The 15705-nt window shown below is 41.8% G+C and overlaps 1 protein-coding gene across 2 annotated transcripts in view; it reads left to right on the forward strand.

Moving 5' to 3' along the window:
• Positions 1-15705, forward strand: part of LOC138725020 (sodium- and chloride-dependent GABA transporter 3) — a 72061-nt gene that overhangs the window by 25140 nt on the left and 31216 nt on the right. For both annotated transcript variants that reach the window (XM_069865509.1, XM_069865507.1), the window contains exon 7: positions 7501-7635. In XM_069865509.1, the coding sequence (XP_069721610.1) occupies positions 7501-7635 (135 nt within the window). The remainder of the gene's footprint in view (positions 1-7500; positions 7636-15705) is intronic.

A 15705-nucleotide genomic window follows, 5' to 3' on the forward strand; every position in this document is an offset into this window, starting at 1 on the left:
GAGAGGAATAGAGGGGCAGAATCACTTCCCTCGACCTGCTGGCCACGCTTCTTTTGATGCAGCCCACGATATGGTTGGCCTTCTGGGCTGCAAGCGCACACTGCCAGCTCATGTCGAGATTCTCATCGACCAGCACCCACAAGTCCTTCTCTGCAGAGCTGCTCTCAATCACACCATCCCCCATCATGTACTGAAAACGGGGATTGCCCCAACCTAGGGGTAGAACCTTGCACTTGGCCTTGTTGAACCTCATATGAGTTTCTCACAGGCCCACTTCTCCAGCCTGTCCTGGTCCCTCTGGATGACATCCTGTCCTTCTGGTGTGGCAACTATGCTACTCAGCTTGGTGTCATCTGCAAACTTGCTGAGGGTGCACTCAATCTCGCTGTCAATATCATTGATGAAGATATTCAGCAGCACTGGTCCCAGTACGGAACCCTGAGGGACAGCAGTAGTCACAGATCTCCATCTGGACTTTAAGCCGTTGACCAGTGCTCTCTGAATATGACCATCCAACCAGTTTCTTATCCACCGTACCGTCCACCCTTCAAATCCCTATCTCTCTAGTTTGGAGAGGAGGATATTGTGGTGCACCATGTCAAAGGCTTTACGGAAGTCTAGATAGATCACATCCATCAGTTTACCCGCATCCACTGCTGCGGTCACCCCATCATAGAAAGCCACTAAACCAAATCACTTTTATCCCAGCACTTACTGCCTAGCATTAAATAATGCCGTGGTACTCCACGAAAATTGTGCAGGATTGATGTGATAAATCATTTAGAGGTGACCACCAAAATATCTGCTTGGGTGCGTGGAAGACTGAGACACCACACTCATGTGTGACTAGCTTTGGTGCAACGTTGTAGGGGAATTCCTAATTCCCATTGTATTGTTATTTCATGGGTTTAGTAGTTGCAGTTATCTACAATTTCTGATGTAGTCGTGCATTTATTTGACAACTTCTCAGGTGCTGGCTGCAGTGCCTGATCTCTTACTTCCTTCCCAGCAAAGGTCTTTGTGCAGGCAGGACATTCCTACTGCTGTATTGATCTTTGCTGACTGGTGTCTTTTACTTCCTGAAGGAGGAGGAGCTCTAGCTAGGAGCCCTTACCTTCTAGCCCTTTTGGTTATTAGTGTTGTATCTGCTCTCCAGACTGCTTGCAGCCAACTTTTTTTCCTTAGTGGAGGTGGCCATCTGGGGGAAGGAGGAAGGAGGAATGCTGAGGTTTTGTTTGGTTTTTTTCAAAACGTGAGGAAAACAGCAGGACTGACAAGCGGTCTGAGCTGGGGATAATAAGAAACATTCTGATAGTGCTCTAGTTCACTGGGAAACATTGGTTCCCTGAAGTCAATCACTCTATAGAGCAGCTGGTAATTACATGAGACCGCTCCTCTGCAAAACTCAGTTTTATGTTCTGCAGTAAGTGGTCTGAGAGCAGGCGAAGAGGAGTGAGTTGGCAAAAAATTTTGAGTTCATTCCAGTGCAGATTTAAGATCTGACAAATTTTTTGTGTGGCAGAAAAAATATTCTGTTCTGGCCTTTGCATCTTTACCTGCTTTAAACATCAAACGTTCATAGACTGTGTCAGAGCCTAGTGACTGATGCCTCATTGAGAGCTCAAAGGCCTGGCTGGAGCAGCTAAGAAATCAAGTTTGTTCAGCACCTTTTCAGCCCCCAAGTCCTGCCTGTGCAAACTCAGTAACAACGCTGGAAATGCAGGTGCTGGTATGGGATGATCCTGCCCTTTGTAAATTATTCTCATAGAAATGGGATTGTCCTGTATCAGGAACAGTTATCCTGTATTAAATGTATTTTAAGCAGAATTTGTGTTTCTGTGCATACGCGTAACTAATATCTGTGTCTGACTGGTTGAGAGTAAAGGGAAACCCAATGGCATCTACAAGTCTGAAAATCCTGGAAGGTTCAGAAAAATAACAGCTTTGACTTATAAAAGCCTGAACTTTTAAAAGACCTTTTCAAAATGAAAAAACCTTCAGTTGATTAATTAGTCCTAATTTATATTTAAAGTTCTTCCTGATTGATTTTTAAAGTTGGCTTTTGCTTGATTAGATAGCAGACTTTGATTTTGAGATATTTGTGGCTTTGCAAATTCCTTACTTGATGGGAGCTCTCCGTAAACACTTTTTCTCACAGCGATGAGCCTTAGTCAAGATGCTGAAGTTTGTTTCATCTCTCTCAGTCCTCTGCTCCCTGCCCACAACCACAAGGCAGGTCTTCCCTTTTGTGCACTTGAATGTTAACAAAACCAATAAATTAACATTGTTCCTTGAGTTTACTCATATGTACTGGGTGCCATTATTTCATTTGCTGTTCTAGTTCATGCTGGCTTGTTCATAGTGGAGATGAAAGAATTAATCAATAGCTTCTTCGGGGTAATAAAACCCATCAAAACCCCTGATGAAAAATCCACCACATCCTGTGGCTACTAGGGACAATAATGCCCTGATTGTGTCATCAGGGGGTTTCTTTTGTATGCTGGCAGAGCTGTAGCTGCTTGCCAAACAGTAGTGCTCATTTTGCTAATGGTTTTCTGCAACTTTATGTACTTGACAATTACACTGCAGACTCCCCTTGCCTCACAGATTACTTTGGGCACACTTTTTACAACTGTTGGAATTTTTTGCATTGCAGTGTAGTAACAATACATTAACAACATGACAGCACACTCTTAGATGTGTTAAAGATTATAATTCTTGCATCCTTTATTTTTTTTATTAAGATAACATCTCTAAGGACACTCAGGCAGTCGGAAAGTATAGGATAGATATTGAGTTTTGACAACATACTTTTGGAGACAGGGAAACAGCAGCAGTGGGAGGCTTCAACTTGTGGCACTTCAGTTGCATTTGCTGTATTTATCTAGGAAGTAAGTCTTCCTGCCCTCCTCCTTTAGCACTTAATGACCACAAAAAATGCATCAGCAATGATGAAACAGGCTGGCAGTCACGCAGTTTCTTAGTTCAGGCTGTGTCCCTCTCAGGCCAGTAAGGTTAGCACCGTGTGGATTCACTGATGAATCATAGCGTCATAGAATGGTTTGGGTTAGAAGGGACCTCAAAGCCCATCCAGTTCCACTCCACTGTCACAGGCGGAGATGCCTCCCACTGGATCAGGTTGCTCAAGGCCCCATCCATCCTGGCCTTGAACATCTCTAGGGCTGGGGCGTCTGCAACTTCTCTGGGCAACCTGGGCCAGGGCCTCCCCACCCTCATTGTGAGGAATTTCTTCCAAATGTCTCATGTAAATCTCCCCCTCTGCAATTTATAGCCATTCCCCCTCATCCTATCACTACATGCCCTTGTACAAACTCCCTCCCTAGCTTTCTTCCTTGCCTCCTTTCACGTAGTGGAAGGGCACTCTAAGGTCTCCCCAGAGCCTTCTCTTCTCCAGGCTGAACAACCCAAACTCTCTGAGCCTGCCCTTATAGCAGAGGTGCTCCAGCCCTCTGGTCATCATCATGATGCTGAATAAATCTGTAAAACAGAGAAAAATGAAAAATCAGCCTTTTTGCTGATTCTGTGTTATGTCCTGTCCCCCACCCCAATCATACATTGTACAGTGTGGGTATTATTTTCTTTTCTGTGTCCTGTGTAGGCAAACCTTGCACTGAGATCTGAGAATGGCCCAGCAGGCTCCTCTTGACAGGGGAAGTTGGTGCTGAAAGTCTCGTTCTTGGTGTCACAGTGTCAGCTAAATAAACAGGCTACAGGACTGGCCAGTAGGCTGAAAACACCAAATGAATTATAGTGATGAGTGGGGCATGGGTTCAGGTCTTATTTTCCATGTACCTCTTCTGACACTGAGTTCAGGCACGTTGCTGGCATTTCCTGCGTTGACACTACCTGTGTTTATAGACCAATAGAGGATTTGAGGGGAGGATGTGAAATTAAACACTTCTGTTCCCTTTATAAAATACAGTTGGGTCATTATAGTGCAAACAGGCTCAAACATCGCAGCTTGCAGGAAAGAATTCCCTAATCTTTCCAGGCTCAGCAAGTTCTGGTTTGTTCATTGAACTGTAGCTCAGTTACATTCTCAGTGAGAGCCAAGCAAAGGATTAACATTCACTGCTCCTTATTCATGACTCACCTGACAGATGGTGCTGTGAGGTAGTGTGTGAACATCAGGCTTGGAGGGTGTAGCCAGAGAAATCTGTTCTTAGGCTTCTAGATTTCTGTGGTTTGTGGCTGAGTTCATTGCATGCAGGGCTCCTTCCTTGTTCTAGCAGGGCTACTATGTATTCCACATTTTGTCACAAGCCTTCACTTGAACCTCTGGGGCGTGATCTGGGCAGAATGCTCAGAAAAGCACCTTTTTTAGTTTGGACAAGAAGTTCAACAGTTCCAGCAGCCAGACTGGAACGTGTGCACCACATATGCACTTTAAAGACACTTGAGTATGAAAAGATGGAAACTCACAGCTGGTTCAGTTCTCAAGATCTTTGTGGTGTCTTACTCATGAAATCCTTGGGTGATACAGCCATCTAAGTCTCTTAAGGTTTTGGTATCTGTAGCTGCAGTACTTGATTTTTAACTTACTTCCAGTACTTGGGTACCTAGGTTCATGGTGGTCATGGTCTTTGGTTCTAATCTGCTTTAAGCACCTAAGTATGTTTAAGAGCTGTTAGGTGTCACAGGAGGTGCCTTTCCACATACTTGTATGTCTAAATACTTTGGAAATTTATCTTTTAGTTATTTTGTAATAGGAGAACTTGGTGCAAAAACTAGCATGCTAGAAATTTTTACTTCATTTCCAGCCACTGAAACACAGGCGTTTCTCCGACAAGGGTTTAAAAAAAGCATTTGGCACATTGGAATGCAAATTAACATACCAAGCAATTAAAGTCAATTAAAACAGGATGCAGTGTAATTAGAAACAGTTGTGTTCACATTTATATTCAGGGAGGTTTGATGTGTTGAAAGAAAAGAAAACAATTCAGGAAACTTTTAATGCCTACAGATGTGATGCTGATACTAATAATGGCATTTGATTTCTAAAATGCCCCATCTTCGCTCACCTCTGAGCTCCTGAGAAGTATGACAGAATGAGCAACGACTACGCTGGACGTGATGGAATGAAGTGGCTCAATGTGCTGGGAGATTCGCACACTTCCTGCTGTCCCTCCCTGCTCTGAACCCTATGCACAGACCTGCTGCAGTACAGGTTGGGTTTTAGCAGCAGTGATGCAGATTAATTGTCTGCAATGTCAGCTGCCTTAGGAAGGGTTCTGTTTCCACACAGGCTTCCTTGCTATCTGTCTAATTGTTGTTCTGGATGTCTGCATTAGTGTTTATCGCCAGAAACACTGAGCCAATTGTGCATTATTTGTATCCCCTTTCTGCATAGTAACCATAAAGGAAGGAGAATTCTGATCTCTAAAGCTGAGGCACAACTACCTACATGGTAAAAAAAATAAGCTAGAGGTTGTGGTTCTCATACTTGCACTACTGTTAATAGGTGTGGGCAGCCTGCAGAAGTCATTCAGAAAAGCAAATGAAAACTGGAGTATAACTCCACCAGCTTGGATGGCTGATGTGAGCTTACAGACTGCTGCGCAAAGGTGCTGACCTCCCTTTGGGTATAGAGATGGGTGCTTCCAGCTCTTCCTTGGTGGAGGAAATGCACCCAAAAAAACCTGGAAAGAAATCTGCCTGCACAGAATTGCAGTCTGTTTAATGGTGTGAAACATTTCAGGGCAGTGGCAGAATGTGCAGTGTAGCAGACTGCAGACCAGTGCAGTTAATGAAACATAACGCACAGAAGTGCATTTGACCTTCCATGTCATCAAATGTCTGTCTGCTGAAGAAAAATACCTGGCAAAGAATTAAATACAGAAACATGAAAACCAGTTGCTGGCTGCTCCATCCTTTCTGGCCAGTAAAAGACCATGAGCAGGACCATGTCTGTTCCGTGTGTTTCTTGTTTACTTCTCACTGACTGATGATCTATTTTATTTGAAACCTAAGTGTAAAGAGCAGTCTCTTTGGGACAAGGTCTGTTTGAGATCAGCCAGTCACATCAGTTTCTGTTTCCACTAACAGTGATGATAAATGTAAGCACTGGGATAAAGCTTGCCATTTTGCAATTTGTTGATCAATGAGTTCATCAGTTCAGGCTTCTGAGACCTATAGGAAATGGTGGTTTCCTTGTCCTAGGAGAATCATGGCTTGTATTTCTGAAGGGGTAAGACACCTGAAAGAACATAGGTGTTTCCCTCCTGTGAAGGTCAGTTGCAGTGAACTATGTAAGTATGTCTTGGGCAGCTGGACCTGTTCAGAGATCTGCCTTATTCCTCCATTTCTGAGTGTGCTGGCTGAGAGACACGCATGAGGTGATTCCATGTTCAGGGCGAAATACTCCGCACAGTCTGAAAATCAAAAATCAGTTCATGAGTCATGAGAATCCTTTAATGGGTGCATTCTCTGAGGTATCTGTCATTTACTTATGAGTGAGACAGGTAATGAATTTAAAATCCATAATTTTGAGGGCTATAGGGGTTACATATTTCACCACATGATTTTTCCCATTGTTGCAGCTTGTTAAGTAATTTTGACTTGTGCAAGGCAGATGTGTAAGTTTATCATCTGTGTTAGGGTATTTTATACCTACTTACAGGCAAAAGTGGCTACAGAGAATGATGAGGAGTTAAATTTAAGGTGTGTTATTTTTTAAAGGAAACATTTATAGTGATGTGGAATTTATTTAATCTATCTCCAAGTTTGAATAGCTATATACTGTTCTCAGGTTTTTGGTTGTAAAATGGGATCGATCCTGCTCAGTTTTTCCATTGGAGAACAAGACTTCTTACAGGTTTCCAGAGAAGCTCAGCTACTCCCAGGCACAGAGCAAACTGATATCTGGAAAAAAAAAAAGTGGCCATATATGTGAAAATAGAAATCGCTGGGCTTGAGCCATTGGAAATCTTGTCTGAAGGTGCTTTGCATAACGGTACTAGAGCAAATATCAAGGAGATATACACAGCATTGAACCTTTAGACTTGATGAAATGTTTATTCCTCAAACACAGAGATGCAGGCAAAGCAGGTGTATGAGACGAGAGTTTAGCAATTACTAGGTGACTGAGAATTCATTGCATAAGTACTTATACAATACTCATACTGCAATTTATCCTTGCTGTTAGGAGTCAATTTCCCTACGTCTATGTTTGGAACAATAAGTACATGGTGTAGCGGACAGCACAGTGACCAACTGTCACGGAGGGAGAGTGAAGAATACACTGAGAGAGAACTTCCTAGTCCCTCTGTAAAAAATGCATTGGCCTTTCCTACAAGACATGAACAGTTTGGAAGGGAATATGTTTGGAGGACAAAATTCACCTACACAAACAATAGCATCAATACTTCTTCTCCAGGAAAGGATTTGGTTTTTACTTAAAGGCAAAACGGATATTGAAATGAGATGGTTTTGTTGCAGTTGGACGAAAATGTTTTCGTATTGTTTTCTGCTTCTTGCTAGGTTGTGTACGTAACAGCCACGTTCCCCTACATCATGTTGATGATTCTTCTGATTCGTGGAGTAACATTACCAGGTGCTGCCGAGGGGATAAAATTCTACCTGTACCCTGACCTTTCCCGACTGTCTGACCCACAGGTAGGACTGTGGCACATGTGTTTTATTCCTCTTGGACTGGGAAAAACTGGAAGAGTTTCTTGATTTTAAAGTTTGAACACAGGTGATGGCTGGATAATTGTTCCTTGGTAGAGGGTTGGGATTGTAGGTAGGTTATTAAAGCCATCACTGGTTACACGTGTTGGGATATATTATGCTTTTATTAGAAGGGTAGCTTGACTGATAAATCAGAGTTTTCAGAAGCGTTTAGTTGCAGTTGCTGCTTCTGCTACTAGGGGCAAGAGCGATGCCACTGGTCTCAATGGGAACCAGATTAACCATGACTCACCCATTTTATGGTTCTTTGCTCATTCCAAATCTCACTGTCAGTCGAGATCAGTAGAGAAATTAATCATTCAGGTGACTTGTCTTTGAAGGAGGCTCTATACACAATCAAGGATGAATGAAGTACTCAAACCAGCAACTATGTCTTTTTCATTGTTTCCAGAGAAAAGTTGAACATTGAGATACTGGATTAAGTTGCTTTTTTCAGTGACAGATGAGTGTATATATATATATATAATATGTCTGCTGTCGAATGACAGAAGCTCTACAAAACCTGACACATTGCAGACAGCGTTTTACTGATCTGGTTTGGCAGTGTAAAAGACGTTGAACGTTGTTACTCCTAAGACTCTTAAAGTATTAAATGGGTCCTGAGATAGAGACAGAAAGGAAGTTTGGGAATATCTGTTAAAATTTTCTTTTAACCCACTTAGTAAAAATGTGTCAACGTGAGGAGACCCTTCAGGTTATTTCCTTGAAGCATCTCTAATGACTGAAACATGTAAAATTCATTTTAAACAAGTAATATTTCTACAGAAAAAAGAGCTACAAAGAAAAAGATTCCTTTAAAATACAGAAAATTTTAAATTAAAGTTTAACTGTGTTGCCACATTTGGACTTTGCCATGGTTGTGTCATCCTGTGCCAGCATAGATGGGATGGGATGGGAAAGAGCAGTTGTGGAAGTGGTGTGAGAACACCCAGGCTGTGCTGTGGCTTTCCAATGGCTGGGTTGATTGGGAGTGGCCTAAGTTCACCTGAGGAATGAGCCTAGTAACAGAAAACCAACAGGATTCTCTGGCGCATGCCTGGTTATTTGTCTGCAACATACAATGCTGCAGTAAATGCAGCAAGCCAGTCCCATTTCAGGTGTGACCCACGTGTCTCAGTTTGTTTTAGCAGAGACAAGAAATGGCTGTCAAATGCTTCTCAATGAACAGGCATGGCATCTAGTCATGTCCAGTTGTAACTGGTGTTTTGCCCTGCTGTGTGGTTCTGACAACTCACTGCCCACCGTCTTCACAAAGCATTCGCTGAGCACTCTTGTGCTGCACCATGGTGATCCCTCCCCCTGCAAAGTGTATGGACGTCCCGTGAGTGGGAAGTGGTCCTGCTGCTGGTTCCTTCACTGGTGCAGCAGTGTGTGAGAGGGCAGTGAAGAGGATCCACCCTGCGGGTGGGTTTTTCACGTGCCATGGACATTCTGTTTTTCACTGAGGGAGGGCACACAAGCTTAAGCAACGTTGTTGTTGAATCTACAAGGGATTTATATGCCTATTTACTGTAGTGTTTCCTTTTGTAAAGAAATACACTGTTGCCATGACAAGTCCCAAAGAACATAGTATTAGCCCAGGCAGTCTGTGAGGTACAAAGAGCTTCAGACTGGTGCGCGCGTATCCATTTGTCGCACTGGTATAGCTGAGCTGATGCTACAATGGATTGGAAGGCTTCAGCAGATTGCTGCAGCCAGCCAGCTGTCTGCTCGGGTTCAATGGGTTGTTCGCTGACATGTTGCCCTATGTCAGCCTCAGTGTTCAAGCACACAGAGAGAAGCTGAAGTAGAATGGACCATAATAGAGAATGTGAACACCAATACAGGCAATTTAACTGTAATATACATGATGAAATGGCTTTAGGGAATTATTTTTGTGTTGAAAAAAAGCTGTTTTATTGAAATTGAAATAGTCTGTTGAGACTAATGAAGTTTTGAAGAAAGATTTCTGAGTTATGGGCAAGATCTCTGGTCAGTTTTCAAGAAATAAAGGAAGTTTGACTTTCAGTCTTAAAACTAGAATTTAGCACAACTTGCTTTATTTTTAAAAAGTAGAATGAAATTGGTTCAGCTTTATTGCAGCTTCTAATGGTTACAAGAGAGGTATATAGACATTTCCCATTTTACGGAAATGTAGAACTTAATCATGTACAAAGCCACGCATTTTTTGCATCAAAAATCCCTGTTCCATAAACCTCTTCTCAAATTGTTCCAGAGACTTTTTCCAAGAAGCAGGTATAGGACAACTGAAATAACCCTGGCATTTAATCTTTACTCTTGTTTGTTTGGATTTATTCCCCGATATCAAAATATAATGCATGTGTACTGGCAGGAGTTGTTTTCCTCTTCAGTTGGAGGTCTGTTTAAATAAAGTTCTAGGGACACCACTGTGTCTGTATGAGAAGAGTGGTATTGGAGCCACAGTGCCAACAACGTTTACTGTGAATTAAATAAACTAAGTTTCTCTTCAAGGCTCACTTTGGTTTGGAGTTCTTGAATCTTTTGTCTTTGTGTAATTTGCATTCCATGGTTCGTTATAGCTTTATAAGCAGCTATTCAACTGTCTATTCAATTCCTCTTAGCTTTCAAGTGCTGTATTCTCTGTTTCATTTTTATATTCTATCTTTTCAGCAGACTGAATCCTCTTGGTCTGAAAATACAGTCTTTTGTCCTGTGTATCTGTAGAGCTCATACCAATCACTTTTCATTAGAATAGTGGAGTACTATGTTTTAGCACCAGAAATGCTGTTTTGTTAACAGTAAAGTTCAGTATAGCCTTAATGCTCAAACTGGCTCAAAATATTGGCTCCTCTACCCCAATCTGGAAGATACAGGTGCTGTTTATAGCTTAAATATGGGGTCTTCCCTGAGTTATAACTTACACAAAGAAAGTATTTTACAAATTTAATAGGATTCTTACAGCTCTTGTATGCAACTTTGACTCAGAATATGATACTGGTTGCCTCTCAACAGGTTTAAGTAATTTAATACATAATTATTCTTGTGGGTGAAGCTTTCTACTCTGTCTTGGGAACATCATTTGGTTCTTCGTAACAGATTTTCCAAACATTTGTGCATGGAAGAGGTTATATCGGTTAGGGACTGGCAGGCATACCAGTTTGAGTGATCAAGGAGTAATGTTTCAGTCAATGATCTGGGAAATACACAGGTGTAAATTTAAACCCTGCTGTAGCAGTGGACTCTTAAAATTCTGGCATCTGCAGGGATGAACGTGTCAACAGAGTCAGACTTGCACTCTCATCTCAATGGTTGGTGTTTACCAGCTTCTTCAAGAAATTTGACTGATGTAGGTTTTACAGCTGAGTTACACATGAGAATATGTTACTATAAGGAAGGAATCCAGGTTGTGCTTCATCTCCGATATCCTCTCCTGTGATTATTAAACATGATAAATGGACCAGGGCAAATTACACGTAAGGTATAGGAAAATCTGAGCCGTCGCAATTAGGAATGTTTTTAAATTTCTCTGATCTTCCATTTGCAGTGGGAAAGTGTTAAAATGGCAATAACATTTCTGGTGGCAGAACCATTTTCAGAGCTGACCTTTAGTAGCTGGGCTGTGAGAATTGGGCTGTGAGGTAGCCACAACTGTACAGACAGCTGCATAGAGCTTCCAGGTGTTTTCCGTGGGTGCTCTTGCAATGGATTCTCCGCCCAACTTGAAAATGGCTTCCAAAAGAACTTCTCCCATAAATTTCCCAGGTATGCAATTTGGTTGGCTGGCTTGTAGCTCACTGGATCTTCTTGCCCTTCTTAAAAACAAGTACCAAAACATAAATGTATAGCAAAAAGCATCAACTTAACCCAAGAAGCAGTAGTGAAGTCTTAAAGTACAATGCTGAGTCTTTGCTTTACATTGCCTTCTGCCTCAAAAATGTCTGTGTTTTCCTGTGTGGCATTGAGGTGAAGTTTCTGTGGCCTTTGTGTTTAGAGAAACAAAAAGAACATTTTGGTACTTGGGCTGTCTGCTTTAGGGAAAACACCTTTTTTGGTAAAATGCACTTTTTCTTTTTTTTTTTTCCCCCTGGAAATTGTAGCTTTCATTATACATTCTTTAATTTTCAAGTTAGCCTGAGGTTCTTTTGCTAGTTATTCACTCCTTCCTTAACATCATCATAGCATGTTTGTGCATATGCATAAAGTTATATTTTTGAAAATATGCTACCTACCAAAGGTATAACCAATTGCTGTCCAGTTAGGCTAATTGTAATATGCATATGTGTGAGAGACATTTCAGAATACTGTATAGGTGTAGAAATAATGTTTTCTTAAATCCTGGTCTGAAAATACAAACTGGAAAAGCATTTAGGAATTTATCTTCCCTGAATGCTTTATTTCCAGTGATTGATAATGCAGTTGTTTTAGCGCTGAGAGCTGCAGCAGTGCTGCCACTGTGGTTCTTCACCAGGAACTCTCCTCCTGGCAGGAGGAGAAACAATCCAGCTGGATTCAGTGTAGGTCTGTGCAGCATTGGGAGTGAGCAACTCTCACCGTATCATTGCCACCGTGAGGCTGGATGGGACCTGCATGTTCAAAGGCTAGGGGAAATGAGAATTCCCTTCTGGTATTCACAGCGAAGGCAGCTGTTCATTAAACAGAAGTGTTAGGGCTTGTTTGGATTTCTTTCAAGAAAAAGTACTGTAGCAGAAACTGTGATTTCATTTTTGGGTGGTTTCGTGCTCAGAAAATGAAGGCAACTTGTGGATTCCCAAGTGGTGAATTTTAGGCCTGTACTGTATCTATCGAAGCATAATGCTGCTTAACATTGGAACCTCGCCGCTGTCATGTATTGGTAATGAAATGATACCTGATTGCTGCAGAATTTTTTGATGCTTATATTTGTTTGGAATGTGACAAATGAGAAATTTGCAGTCTAATGAGAACCTAGCTTCATGAGATGTGTTCAGCTCTGAGGGTAAGCCTGTTTTTTAAGCATAATCCTTGGAGGTGGTGTTCAGAGGCAGGGCACTCGCCCTGCATCTTGCCAGCATTTTAATACTCAGTCTAGAAACACCTTCAGGAACCCACTGCACTTGTGACTGTTAGAAGAGTTCATGCAGCCTTTTGAAAAAAAGCAAACTGTTAACTGGGAAAAGTAGGATGTCCAGTTCCCATCAGACCCATGCAGCTCTGTTAACACCTGTAGTATTTTCTTTTTCCTACCAGCTTCTCCCCATTCCCTGTTTTGTTTGTATTCATTTGTATTCACTTTCTGAACCAGTTGTGATGGCACGTGCGAATTGCTGAATTCACTGTCTGCATAACTACAACTCCCATTCTATGCATGCATCTTTGAGCAAGCAGTCTTTGTTCATTTGATATGGAAACTGAATTGCAAACTTATTTCTATGAAAGGAAAGAAGTATTGCTGCTGGTCGTGAGGCTGTCGTGTTGCTGTGGCGTAGTACTATCCTACCCAGACTTTTTAAATTTAAACTTGCAAAAGAATTAATTCTTCCCAATGCTGTTTGCACCATCAGTACAAAATACTGAGATTTTAAATTGCAAGGTAAGCACAGATTATAGGCTGGTGCAATGTTGCCCTACAATGCAGTTTAGAATTTCCACTATGAGGAAATGTTACTGTGTGCTAGGGCTTTGGTGTTACACTTGTTTATGTGGTTTTAAAGAACAGGAAGACCAACAAATTGGTGTAAAGCAGTGCTCTCATGAATGGGCAAAATTGTTTAACAAAGCCATAAATCTCTCCTGGGATGATACTATTCCCGTGAAAGCCTGAAGGTGAGCATGGGAGCACACTTCATTTCCACTGTGTGAGGGAACGTGCACACTGCTCTCACGCAGTGACTGAGTGCATACATTTCAAGAATTTGGGTCTGAAAATGTTATGGGGCTTCTTCTATGACAAAAAATTACTTTCTGCAATGAGTGGAACAGCTTATTAGTTGTTCTGCACGCAAGTCATTACAGTGTGCAAAGATTTAATGTATGTTTAGGTGTGCTGTGGGACGGGCACAGTGTAAATTGAACACATCACTGCTAAGGCACTGGTGTCTATGAGTGAACATTGTATGCTCTTTTTGTGCCTCCATATACAACTGCTTTTTTCAACAGCATAAGTTTGTGCCTATTAATTTTTATGTAGCGAATGTGCTTTCAGAAGTCCAGGTATTTATTGCTTTGGAGAGATATTTCCAACCCTGAACAAATAGTTTGCCTTCTCCTCCCCATGATTTTTCCTTGTATTTCTTGCTATTGCTACGCAACTAACAGCAGAGTCAGCAGGCAACAGCAGGTTTTGGCAGTTAGAAGAGACTTGCTGAAAGAATGAGATAATTTCGTAATTTCCCTGGGACTTCTAGGCCATACGAAATCTCTTCCAGCTGTCCCTGCAGCCCCTTAGCAACCTTGGCAATGGAGAGACATCATCTGAGTTTCAGGGAAACTCTGATTGCACTTCAATATTAGACTTTATGACCAGTGTGCTGTGCCACTGGAGGGAGACAAGATCCACGCATTAGCTCAGTGTGTTGGCGTAATAGTGAGAGATCTTGCACTGTTCACAGTGATGGCACCTGAAAAGAAGTACCAGATAAACTTTAGGAGCCATTTTGTGCATAAATTAATTAACATTCTTAGGAACATTTTCAAGAATTGTGAATAATGTCAGTGACTCCAGCCTGTCGGCTGCTCTAGCAGCCATCTCCTAGTGAGAGGAAAGCTGTTGTTAAAAAGTCATTTCCTTCAGATGATATTAAGCATTGGTACAAAAAATATCAACTGATATACAGATATTTATGAAGGAATAATAATAAAGGACCTTTTGCATAGTGAGAATAGTCAGTAAGTAAAGGAAATAAATATTCCATGCTTCTGGGACGGTCACAAGTGAGTATATGATGCCATATAGACAGAGGCACTGGAAATATATAGCTATTTTAAGAATTGTTAGCAGGATTCTTGCTGTTGTTTCAGAGCAAGGAGAGAAAAAAAGAAAAAAGAAAAGACTATTCCACTAGTGGAACGATGTACAGCTTGCAGAAAATCTGTTATTTACCATTTTAAAAAATTGAGTGCTTCTAAAAAATTTTCTCTGAAGACCTGTGCAGCAAATTCTCTCTGATCTCCCAGACATTTCTGAAACTCTTTTTATTTCCATCCTAGAATAACAGGTGGATTCTCAAAACAATCCAACATAAAGAAGTAGTAATGACTGAAGTGTATTGTGTGCACCCCACAAACTGCCACTGGAGAGATGCCATGCTGTTGGCTTGGAAAGACTCAAATGGGGCTGGGTTCACACACGTTTTCCCTTCAGAAGTACCTCAGAGGAGATTGGTAGGGAAGTTCTCCCCTGAAGGTATTGGCCGAACTAACGGAAATAGAAAATGAGGAGGCAGACAGGAACAGAAAAGGTGCCTTCCTGCAACATGGAATAGGCAAGCTGGGGGAACTGCACTGAGTTCTGGGTTGTGTAGGCATCTTACACCTACACATCTCTTACTGTTGCTCTTCCCTTGTCTTACCATGCTTTTTATATCTGATAGCATATAGAGGGTGTGACAGTAGTGCATGCATCTGTAGTTTATTCACCAGGGCAGTGTGGGAAATGGGGGGAAAAAGTAACAGAAAGCAAGGAGCAGAAAGCTGGGAGAGGAAGGTGGGAAGTGATGAGTGACAGTTGTGGCACACTGCCCTAATGTACAAATGGGAAAACAAGGTGCCTCACCCATCATGAACAGTCACCAGCTGCCAGGCAGCTCACAACCACAATCCAGATCCAGGAGAACAAATGGCAGAGATAAGGAGATTCGTGTCAGGGCAGCTGTGGCTTTCTGATGCTCTCTACTCTGAGTGCCTGTGCTGAATTGTTGAGTGTTCCTTCCTTATGGATAAAGTCATTCCATTCATAGAATAGTTTGGGTTGGAAGGGACCTTGAAGATCATCCACTTCCAACCCCCTTATGTTTTTTGTTTTGGCCGTTGAAGCTGGCTTGATGGTCAACTACTTTA

The sequence above is a fragment of the Phaenicophaeus curvirostris genome, chromosome 11 (genome assembly GCF_032191515.1).
Source record: "Phaenicophaeus curvirostris isolate KB17595 chromosome 11, BPBGC_Pcur_1.0, whole genome shotgun sequence".
Classification (NCBI taxonomy): domain Eukaryota; kingdom Metazoa; phylum Chordata; class Aves; order Cuculiformes; family Cuculidae; genus Phaenicophaeus; species Phaenicophaeus curvirostris.